The sequence below is a fragment of the Mixophyes fleayi genome, chromosome 12, assembly GCF_038048845.1.
Source record: "Mixophyes fleayi isolate aMixFle1 chromosome 12, aMixFle1.hap1, whole genome shotgun sequence".
Taxonomy (NCBI): Eukaryota; Metazoa; Chordata; class Amphibia; order Anura; family Limnodynastidae; genus Mixophyes; species Mixophyes fleayi.
Genome location: NC_134413.1, coordinates 63,359,259 through 63,371,869, shown reverse-complemented (window position 1 = coordinate 63,371,869; position 12,611 = coordinate 63,359,259). Strand labels below are relative to the sequence as shown.

Here is a 12,611-nt window from a genome sequence, read left to right as displayed (position 1 = left end):
AGTTTATAAATCCATGAATAATTAACATCACCGTTTTATTTTTCAACATCACAAATATACATACATTATTTACCTATACAATATATTTCAATGTAACTCAGAGAGATAATCTTTCTTCAAACCTGGTAAACAGTGACATTAGTAGTTTTCTCTAAAACAATGAACAGGCTTAGAGAGATTTTTAAGCTACTCCCTAGAAACAATATGTAAATAAAGTAACTTTGGTTCAAATTTATTACATAGAACTGACCGACCAATTAGGATTAATTTATCATTTAAGGAGACAGTATCTATATATATTATGCTATTGCAATGAATGATTTTTTAGTTTTATATAATAACTACAGGCTTCAATTTAGTCTAGGAGGTATATTTACTAAACTGCGGGTTTGAAAAAGTTGAGATAGCAAACAATCAGATTGTAGTTAGCATTTATTAAGTACATCCTACAAAATGACAACTAGCATCTGATTGTTTGCTATAGGCAACATCTCCACTTTTTCATACCCACAGTTTAGTAAATACCCCTAGATCAGATGTGGCTCTGATGTAGGATCTAGGGCTGTAACTGCAAATGTGTTTCCATTTTGGTTTTTAATATTCTATTTACTGAGAGTTTGCTATGTGATGTCTAATTACATATGTTTTAGTATTCAATTCAGATTTAAAGAGTATAATATAGAACTTGGGAACAAATATGAATCCCAGTAGCCCAGAGCTAGAAGCAAGGATAGCAAATATCTCCACTGCCACAACATATTTCCCTTTGCTGCTCAGGTAAGCTGGGATAAATGAGATCCAGACACTGCAAAATACCAGCATACTAAAAGTAATGAACTTAGCTTCATTGAACATATCAGGTAGCTTCCTAGCTAAGAAAGCAATGATGAAACTGACAATGGCCAGGAGTCCCACATATCCTAGAACACAATAAAGTCCAACAATTGATCCCTCATTACATTCAGCTAATATCGTCCCAACTTCATCCTCCATGTTATAATTTGGGAAAGGGGGGGATGTTCCCAACCATACAGAACATATTACAATTTGAAACACTGTACAGACGATTACAATATAATTAGCCACTTTGGATCCAACCCAATGGTTTAGTTTGCTTTCTGGTCTGGTGGCATTAAAGGCAATGATGACAATTGTGGTCTTGGCCAAGATGCTGGAGACGGCTATGGAGAATATGACTCCAAAAATGGTTTGCCTGAGAAGACAAGTCACTTCAACGGGATGTCCAATAAATAATAAAGTACAGAGAAAACACAACTTTAAAGATATAAGAAGTATACCGCTGAGATGTTGGTTATTAGCTTTTACAACAGGAGTTTTTTTATATTTAATAAAAATTGTCATAATCAAGCAATTGAACGAAAATAATATAACCGATGCAAGAGCCAAAGACTTTCCAAGTGGTTCTTCATAGGATAAATAAATGACAATCTTGGGGATGCACATGATTTTTCCTGCATTAGGCCATTCATTTATTGAGCACTTGTAACATGTCTCCATATCTAAAAAGAAACGTTTTTGGTTAAGAAGTTGTTGGTAGTTATTATTAGTTATTTCTAAAGTATCTGTACCTAGAATTAAAATCTATATTTGTTTCTCTTTTCACTTCAGACTTTAAACAAATTTATCTATGTTAGACATACACATTAGAAAAAACACTTATTAATACTATACAATGGCTAGAAAAGAGCTCATGCACTTTAAAATGGTTGCATTTATTTATCATACATCATAAAATTGATTTTTTTGGGGTGTGCTTTCCTCTGATCAACAGAAAACATTGTGTAATGTAAAAATCACAACAGCAGTTCCTTAAAAACACAAATTCAAAGCAGACAGTAAATGATTACATTATATTTGGTGTAAGCAAATTACTGTACACCATCCTAAGAACCCTATACCTATAGGACCTCATTTAGAGTCGGACGCAAAGTCCGTTTTAGGCACATCCAACAAAAAAACACTACCACACGTGCAGAAAGCACCAAATCCGCCTGCATCTTGGACGCAATTAACACTTGTGACAGCTTGCGACTCCCTACGAGAGAATGGGAGGAACGAGGAATTGTGAAGACGTGACCATGTAAATACATCCTAGTTGCAGTGAGGCGCAGGCGCAATATATGTCAAAACAGGGCTAAAGCTGTGTGGCAGGAGTTCGGTGGCGCAAGTGTTAGCTAGCTGCAGGAACTGCTCACAGCTCTATAGGGTATTAAGAGTGGGACACAACTGGGGTTGCTTGCCACTCATAATACCCTACCAAGCAGCAACACATTCCCACTCCTACACTTCTTAAATGGACTTTGCATCCGACTCTAAATGAGGTCCATAGTGTACAGGGCATAATGTTATAGGGCAGCTTCTCTACTTTAAGAGGGGAAAATTTGTCAAACAAGAGGGTGAAATTGGTGATTCATGATCAATACAACTCTTGTAGAAAACCTGTTGTAAATTACAAAAGAAGTAGAACTTGGGAGAAAATTTATATTCAAGCATCACCCAAAGCTTACAGCATAAGCTATATTGGAGTGCCTTAGATACAAAAGAAAAAACAGTACTTTAAACTGGGCCATTCACAGCTCAGACCACTTGATTTCAAAATTGCTGTTATTAATATTATTATTATATATTATTTAGAAGGCACCACAAAGGGTCCACAGCACAATAAAGTGAGTAGAGATAAGACATACAAGAGAACAGTAAGCATAACAATAAGTACAGATAACCATAATTATAAATGCATGGATGCAATTAACAGAATAAATTACATGGCATACAGAACCAATCAATAAAAGACAAGACAGGAACAAGTGAGGAAGACGCATGTTGGACAGACATGAGACTGGTAGAAATTATTTTGCACGTGAGAACTTACATTCTAGAGGGGGGAGGAGTAGATGAAGTGGTACAAATTAATTTGGGGCATGGATCAAGTAATGTGACAGTGTGAAGGGATGTGGAGAGTAAGTAGAGGTACAGTAGAGTGGTGGAGCAGCTTTTCGAGGTCCATGATGATGTGATGTCAAGTGGTTCTGAGGCAGGACGGTGGCTCAGTGATTAGCACTTCTGCCTCACAGCCCAAGGGTCATGAGTTCGATTCCCGACCATGGCCTTATCTGGGAGGAATTTGTATGTTCTCTCCGTGTTTTTGTGGGTCTCCTCCGGGTGCTCCGGTTTTCTCCCACACTCCAAAAACATACTAGTAGGTTAATTGGCTGCTATCAAGTTTACCCTAGTCTGTGTGTCTGTGTGTGTTAGGGAATTTATACTGTGAGCTCCAATGGGGCAGGGACTGATGTGAGTGAGCTCTCTGTACAGCACTGTGGAATTAGTGGCGCTATATAAATAAATGATGATGATGATGAGGCAGCAAAAGTTGGAAACATACGAGTAAAGAGCCAGGGGTGGCAATCGGACAGCAAAAAATAATAATACAACATGACATCTACACACCATAATGACTAGGGTCAATTTCTCAGCTGCCAGTTAACCTACTAGTATGTATTTTTTGGAATGTGGGAGGAAACCCAGACAAACAGAGGGAGTACATACAAACACCAGACAGATAAAGCCATGGTCAGGAATCAGAGTCATTAGCAAAATGCTGTGAGGCAAAAGTGCTAACCACTAATGCACCGTGCTGCTCCATAAAGGACAGTCTAAATTCCCTAACACAAACACACACACACACAGACTAGGTTCAATTTGAAAGCAGCCAATTAACCTGCCAGTATGTTTTTGGAGTGTGGGAGGAAATCGGAGCAACCAAAGGAAACCCACACAAACACGTGGAGAACATACAAACTCCACACAGATAATGTCATGGTTGGGAATCAAACTAATGACCCCAGTGTAGTGAGGCAAGTGCTAACCACTAAACCAACGATATACAATAATGTACATAACATAGTTATTGCGAACAGAAAAATCATGCTGTTGCTTGAAAAGTTGAGCTTGGCAGCAGAAGTTTTCGCTCAGCAGGAAATACATTAAAATTACTGTTCAATAATAGACCCAATCAACCAGGTGTGCAGTATTACAAAGAAGAATGGGCAAACAGGTTAGTTTTCAAATGTCTGAAGTTGGAGGAAAGTTACCCAAATAGATTGAAAGCTGTGATTGCAGATAAAAGTATTAAAACAGCAATGTCTTAATTATTTCTGTAATGAATAATTCTCTGCTATTTTATTGACAATTATGAAAAGCTTTAGGGTGTATCAAAGTGCAGGCCTGTGGAACACACAAAACTGCCTCCAAAAAAGGCATATGTAATAGATACGAGTAAGACTCAATCATACGCATTTTAAACGTATGTCTGCATGGCCCTTCTGTTCCTCCACTTACACATGAATGTCCTCTATTGGCCTCTACAAGGCATTTGACATAATTATAATGGATCTCCTTGAGGAAGTCTTTGCTTGACAAAACAAGTTGCAGCATATTTTTAAAGGGAGCATCAAACTACAGCAACAGATATATGTATGAAGGTTGGATTTCTTTGGACTTTTTTAGAGAAAGCTATTGTTTTCATTGGTATATGTTTGTTTATTACTTTATTTATTATTACATATAAATAAATAAATAGTGCTATACTACTTTGCCTTTTCCTGGTATTCATACAGTTTATAGGCTGCTGATCACTATACAAAGACCATTTTTGAAGGCCTACATACAGATAAGCCTCTTTACTTAATTTATTATGCAGCCACATATATAATTGATGCAACAAGTCTTCACTGAAATAGTCTTAACATACTACACTATTTTGGTCTGTAGTTTTTCTTTACGGAGTTCACAGAATTACAACTTGTAGTTGGTTTACTGGCGCCTTTTAAGATAAGCTTATTGGAATGTATCTACCATCTATATGTTTTAATACTTCATTCTTGACTACTAAAATAGTACACCATTAACCATTATTTTTTATTTCATTTAACAGCGATAAGAATTCCATAATAAATAATTAAGATTCCACGAAGTAAGATAATAAAATGTGAAAAAATACAATAAATAAAGCCACAGTATGTTGGTTTCTACTCTAGGGGGTAAATGTATCATTCTTCGTATTCCGCAAATCACGGTAAATCGGCGACTTTGCAGTGAAAATTTAAAGCAGCGATGACTTGTAAAGGCAAGTTTGCCTTTACATGCCATCGCCGCTATAAATTTGCACTACAAATTCGCAGACTTCCAGCGACTTGCAGAATACGGATAATGATGCATTTACTCCTAGGTCTATGATTACCAGGACTGGGATTACTAATAAGGAAATCAACAAAAGTGTGCATAGCCTTATACTGTAACAATGATAATCAACTATAATATAACTAGGAAATAATTATGAGAGCTCTCTCTCTCTCTTTTTATATATATATATATATATATATATATATATATATATATATATATGTATATATATATATTTATATATTATGTAGTATAATATATACTTAATGTAAATGAATATCAAGCTACTCACAATTGATGTGAATCATTTAATACTGTGCAAGAGTGAGTAGCGTGCCATGTTGTCTACACTCTTTAGTTGATTACCTTCAGTGTTATATGCTGCGATTGGCTATACTTAACAATCACAATACAATTTTAAAACTGTTTAAGGTTTGTAAGGACAATGGTGAAATATTTTTTTAAATGATTATTAAATGTCAAGCATTTCAGAGTGGTCTGGAGCTATGTACATGTTAATAATGCTTATAATAATGATTATTAGACTTGTCTCTGCAATATATTAATATAATATTACTCTTATATTGAGACCCTTTTTCATGCATTTTTTATTCGATATTTTGGTGCTTCTGCTCTTAAATTTATTGATTAAATATTTTAAAATTATGTATGTAATTGATTAGTTTATAAATGACATTTTTTATTTTCCCTTCTTCCTTTCTTTTGGTTGAATTAAGTCGGAATTAATTGGAGGAATGATTATGCTTCAGGTATAATTTATTGGATATTTAGAAAATATGTATTATTCTGTTTTATGTCTGTGATAAGAAACATTTCTATTTTGCACTAAGAAGTATTTTTGAGATTGTTCAGGCTACATAAATGTGTGTTTTTTATTAAGATGTACTATCTGATATTTTGAATATTTATGGAAAATAAATATTATATTTTTCTCTTACGGTTGGTGTGTTAGCACTTATGATATATGAAACATTTATTTGTTTACTACTATGCAATTGGCCTTGGCTATCTAAAGAAAAACCTAAAAAAAAAAGGATGGCAATTGTGAAACAAATCCTCAAAGCCTGGTACTGACAGTATATTTAATATTTAGAAATTGAACCAAATTTTAGATTTATGGTATTCTATAGTAAATTGATTTTAACATTTCCTTGTGCTTAGATTTCTAACTACCCTTTATACATTAATTATGCCATTTTTACCCAAGAGTACATAAACTGTTCAGTTTACCTAATGGGAAAGATTTACTAAAGGGCACTTTTTTGTGTGTCACACAGTATATCAGCCCCCCCCAGGGACAGGGACAGTGTGCTGCCCGGCTGCTCTGATTGTGTTTTAAACACAATCAGAGCAGCCGGGCAGCACACTGTCCCTGACTGTCATGGCTGGACGGACCTGCACATACTGTGCAGCCGTCGGCAGCAAGTGTCTGCTAGGGGGGGCGATTGCCCCTATCGCCCCCCCCCCCTGCATCCGCCACTGCCATGCCTGCATTTTCCCAGCACCAGTTATCTGCTACCTGCTGGTTTATTATCATTCACACCATGAGTGTCCTTTCACTCAGCACACCCAGATTGTGTTACCTGGACTGATCACTGTTTATTTCCTGCAGTCTTGAAGTCTATTTTGTTTGTCTACTAGTGTGTGTTCTACAATAAATTATTACATTCTTCACCAGTAACTGACTCATTCTGCTATCTTTGCAACCAATGAGGTAATCATAACACCTGGCCATTGGATACCAGGGTAGAAATGTAAAACTATAGTGTAATCTAAAGTGCCACTACAATTGGCAGCATGCACTGCCAACCTATAAGTGTAATTGCATGTTGGTGGTTAGAAAACTAAAATTGCCAGGTTAGTTGTGATTGGACAAGCCTAAAGTCCTGAAAAAAGTTGATGTGAGAACACGACTGCTATTTCTTCTGTTACTTTTCTTTAACTTAACATTATTTATAAAATGTTAATGTCTGATTCTCCCTTTTGTTACCATTCCCTTCATAATTATCACTATGAATATTAAGCAAAAGGTATCCTTATTCAGACCATTTAACATTTTTGACTTGTATTGTAATCTTGAATTGTTACTAGATTGCTTCTCCATTTCAATGCTAAAGTTAGAGTATTAGGGCCTGATTCATTAAGGATCTTAACTTAAGAAACTTCTTATTTAAGTCTCCTGGACAAAACCATGTTACAATGCAAGGGGTGCAAATTAGAATTCTGTTTTGCACATAAGTTAAATACTGACTGTTTTTTCATGAAGCACACAAATATCAACTTTAAAATTCAGTGTACAAATAAGCTATCAAGTATTTGTGTGCTACATGAAAAAACAGTCAGTATTTAACTTATGTCCAAAACAGAATACTAATTTTCACCCCTTGCATTGTAACATGGTTTTGTCCAGGAGACTTAAATAAGAAGATTCTTAAGTTAAGATCCTTAATGAATCAGGCTCTTAGTGCATAGTATTGTACGCAATTTAATGAGAGTAAAGAGGTTAGTATATTTAACACTGGGGAAATATGTTTCATACCAACCAGGCACTTTCTGAGTGGAGTTTGTATGTTCTCCCCAATGTTTCTGTAGGTTTTGTTTAGATTCCCTCTTTTTCTCCTACAGTCTAAAAACATGCTAGTAGATTTGACCTCTGAGGCTATTAACCCTAGCATGTGTGTGTATTCATTTGGCTGACTACCTTGGTCCTTAAGCTCCAATGGGGCAAGGCTGATGACTGAATAAGCAATCCCTGTAAAGTGTTTTGTATTATGTGAATGCTATATAATTGAATGCTCAAATAAATAATTTTACCTGTATGGTTGGAAATCTCACCATCTGAGCAGGGAATACAATCATAACAACAGGATGATTGTGACACTCGAGGGGATTTTCTGTAGCCAGGTCGACAAATTTCACTACATGCTGAGCGTGGAGTCTATGTACGGGGAAAGAATAGACGTGTTATTGATTTCAATCCTTGCTTCATGATTAACATTCTGATAAATATTTGTACACTTATGTAAAATACAGAAGCAGAAATTTCTATCTTTGAACATTTGAAGAAATGTGGAAGTCATGCTTCTGTTTTACACAAATAGACTAATTTTTTTATGAATCTGCTTATCAAGATATTACGTGTCAGCAAATGTGCAATATTTGGCATCTTCTAAATGGAGAGCTGGACAGATCATAGCTAAATCTAAGCAGGGTGCATTAGTGAATTTGCAAAAAGCAAATTTCATTTTGTGGAATGAGATATTTAGAAAGGCCCACACTAGCACACACAGGGTTAACTGCTCACACCCTTAGACTGTTACACAAATGTACATGCAAGCACACACTAAGCTTGTTAGTCAAATGTATCAACAAATCACACACCGTCATTAAAAGGGTTAACTTGGCCAAGCTATAGTCTTCTTAACAGGTTAATGGATTCATTAAAGTATCAAGGATGCATCTTACTAAATTTATATATTTAATATACAAAGGTACAAGGCATTCAGAAGTAAAAACAATTAATAACAATTGATATAACATACAAAAGCAAAGCAGTTTAAAATAAAGGGGTTACATTCAGAGTATCACTTACGTGAGTTGTATAATCTGTGCCATGGGAAATTGGCTAAGAAGATGGACAGCTTATCAATGTAGATTGATTTTATCAAAAGACTAACCATTTGCCCCTTCCCAACACAGGTTTTTTAAGCAAAATGACATGGGATGGTCTTCACAGGGGCAGTGTTAAATGATAATAGGGGAGCAGAGATGTCCCCTGAGTGTCACTATGGTTTGCTCACAAATATTCCAAAAGTTTGACCTTTGGTAACTCTTCACAGATATATCCCAGAGACATAACTCCTCCTTCAATAAATCGGTCATAATCTCCTACACATTTAAATACCAGACATAAGGAAATTATGACAATGTGACATACCTTTCCTACAGACATGTGATTATAGCTGTTCCCGGATACCGCCAGTACCTGTCATTCACAACCCTGGTGTGATTTCTGCTCCTAAGTATGCAGTGACACCCAAATTTCCCAAAATATGAACTATGATGACATTTTCCTTTTGAAGCTCATATTTCTATGTACCTGTAGGCGTTCAAATGCAGTCTTTGGCTGCAAGGATGTCAAACTGTGACCGGCCCCACAAAGTCTATTCAGATGTCCAAAAACAAACTTGTGTCAGGCTATAGCTCACAGCAGGGGCTCTTTGAAGCTGTCCCAGGCGACACTGCTATGTTCTAACATGGAGATGTGCAGAGTCCCTGAATACACACACAACAGACTTTCTGACTTCACCTTTTACACTTTAATAGCTCAATTTATTTATGGATTAATTTGATATAGCATATTTATATTGTAATTATGATGTATGCCTTATTCCCCACAATTATGTGATGGGTTAACCCTTATAAATAACTGTAAGTTCTCGATGTTCACGACAATGTAAAAAGATCAAAACAGTATAACACCTATTAAAGTTTGTTCCAATGTCCCCTCAAGAAAGGAAGGAGCCGAAAAAAAAATCATTTTAGGACAAATATCGAAAGTAATGATAAGGTTTATCTGAAAGTGTTAGAAAGACAAATTTTGCAGTAGAGATGTATGTATACCCTAGTGTTTTGGTTTTGGCCAAAATTCCTCATGCATTTTAGTTTTGATTTTGGTTTTGGATCTGGATTATATTAACAATTGTGAACAAAAGGTAAAATCATGTAATTTTGAGTTGTTTTTGTTCTGACATTAGTATTTATATAATTAAAATTTTCTAATGACCTCTTCACAACTGTCAAAATTTTCACCTATATTGGCCAAAGGCTGCAGCAAACTCACTGGCTAAAATTAAACATAGTTGCACAGCAGTGGCAGACAGGATGGCAGTTTAATAAAATGAAGGACACCTTTAAAGCATATAAAGGCAGAGAACTGGCTGATATTATGGTCATTGTAGAAAAGAATATATCCCAAGGCAGGCCCACTTCACAACAGAAATGGAAGCATATAAAGTGTAGAATTCCATCTAGTTACTATCGCTTGCTTCGGTTGCCATGGCAGGTCATATTTTTTAATCTGCTGCAAAGATGCACATGTGAATGCCAAAAATGCCCAGAAAATTTACAGGTCACAGACAACATCTCCCGCACCAACCTGTAATTTTTTTAAAAATTCTGAACAGCCAAATTTTGTGTGCAAAGCATGGTACATGTTGAAATTCGCCCAGTCATAATGCACACATTGGGCCTGAACCATGTTGCAATGCAATGGGTGCAAATTAGTTTATTATTTTGTACATAAGATAAATACTGGCTGTTTTTTCATGTAACACATGAAAAAAACACTAGATAGCTTGATTTGTACACCGAAATTTAAAGTTGATCTAGAAAATGGCTTACTCCAACTATAAATCTGCCATAACATTTTAAATTTGCCTCCCCCTCCAATTCAACATGTTTTTTCCAAGGTGCAAAGTTAATCATTTTATTTGCTTTACTTTCCTTAATGAATCAGGCCCATTAGGTTCGCTCCAATACTGAGAATGAGGAATCCTGGAAAGAGTCTCAAAGGGGCGAGCCATATTGTTATGAAATTCCTGAGTTTTCCAACAGACTAACACATTTATGTTTCTTTGTGAAGCCAGAAAAACAGAAGGTAGCTTGCCTGTATTTGACTGTGAGCACCCCCCCCCAAACAAAATATATTTCTTGCTTTTAAGATCCAAGTGTTTGACTGTGAAGGCAATTGTGTGAGGGGCAGTATCACATCTGTACTAGTAAACTACTAAAAGAAAGGTTGCTGTAAATGACCTGGCATTGTGTGCTAGCACTATTATGTTGAAGGAATGATGATAATGCTACAGGCTCTGCTGCAGAAGGTTATATACCTTCCGAGCAGGCTGTCATGTAGTCTTTTGTTTGTCCAGTATTGCTTGTCCACATATCCATAGTTAAGTGGATAGTCAGTTCAATGGCATTTTCTAGTGACTGAAGGACTTTTTGCTTACCCTCCTGGCAAAGCTGAAAAATTGCTGTTCGAGAGAAATGGAATACAGATGAAATTTTTTAGCTTGGACACATGATCTCAATCAACCGGAAAAATTCGGATGCATTGATAGCGGAAATTGGACGTACATCCAATACTAACATAGCTGTCATGGCATTAGTGATCCACTGTGCAACAGGATGCAGACTGTCAGATTTGGTCCTCTTGCAAATGCTTGCATCACAGACAATTCCTGTCTAAAACTATGCTACCACTTCTTGATACCCTTCTGTTTAGAAGTTTCATCCCCCAGCAGAAGCTGTGGTGCGTATGGATGCCTTTTGGTAATCATGGATTGTATTAGGGGAATCAGACTGTATTTGAAAATTGGATGCTGGACTATGTACTAATAATTAGGAGGTTGATGATGAAGGTGTTGGCGGTGAAGATTGCATGAGGTGTCTAGCCATTCTGCTGCTAGCTGATGCTGGGCTGCTTGCTATTATACATGATTTTCCAATAAACTAGTTGAATGAACTTGCTGCAAATAACATAACAGGGAGATTGTAAGGTTGCATGCAGGGCCTTCTTACATCTCTGTCAATATTAGTCAGTATTGCTTTATTACGGCGATTATTCACAATTGTAAAGCACTACAATAGTTGCTGGTGCTATATAAATAAATGATGATGAAGTGAGGAGGTGCCTAGATTGTCAACTTCCATATCTCTACTTATTGTAGCATCATATAGGCTATAGATGCCTTGACAAACGTTTTGTGGGTTGGGATAAAAATATTTCCACAATTATCCCCCTCTTCCTATTGCACATCAGCAAGTTCCAAAGTAGCATCCTCATTTTCTATATCTAAATCATCATCATTGCTTGTCATTCTCACATTTCCAAATGGTTGTGAAATCTTGGAAGATTAATTATAATTATATTATAACTATAGTGTCAGAATCTGAAATGTCAGACTCACAGATAGCACTCATGAACAACCTTAGACTCTGCTAAGCATTCTCTGAATGTCCTATTTGTTCTTCAGCCTCAGTGTTCTTTTCTGGCACTAATGAGGCTGTTTTGGAGGTGACAGACCTACACTCTAAGTTAAAAAGTGGTGCATAGGCAGTTACATAAGATGCATTGCCATGTTGGGCACTTGCTTTTGCAATGAGTATTCTAGTATATGTTAGAGCAGTAGCAGGACTACTATAGCAAATTGTGATCATGGTCTGAGCCTTTTCTTGCCACTGTATGTGATGTATGGGATGTTAGCTATTTTTTTTTGTTGACAAATCACTTAATACGTACATCAAGAGCAGATGTTTTCCTTCAGATTGATAAACGTTGTATGTGTTTGGAGCGCTCTTTCTTCCACTTTCTTCCCACATGA

At 36.2% G+C, this 12,611-nt stretch overlaps 1 protein-coding gene across 1 annotated transcript in view; it reads right to left on the bottom strand.

The window, feature by feature from the left end:
- Positions 1-289: 289 nt before the first annotated feature.
- The window catches only part of LOC142108306 (vomeronasal type-2 receptor 26-like), a 31,227-nt gene continuing 18,905 nt past the window's right edge, over positions 290-12,611 (bottom strand). Inside the window, exons 3-4 of the mRNA XM_075191940.1 lie at positions 8,041-8,164; positions 290-1,520 (exon numbers count right to left, since the gene is read on the bottom strand). Coding sequence (XP_075048041.1) covers positions 607-1,520; positions 8,041-8,164 — 1,038 coding nt within the window. The 3' untranslated portion in view covers positions 290-606. The remainder of the gene's footprint in view (positions 1,521-8,040; positions 8,165-12,611) is intronic.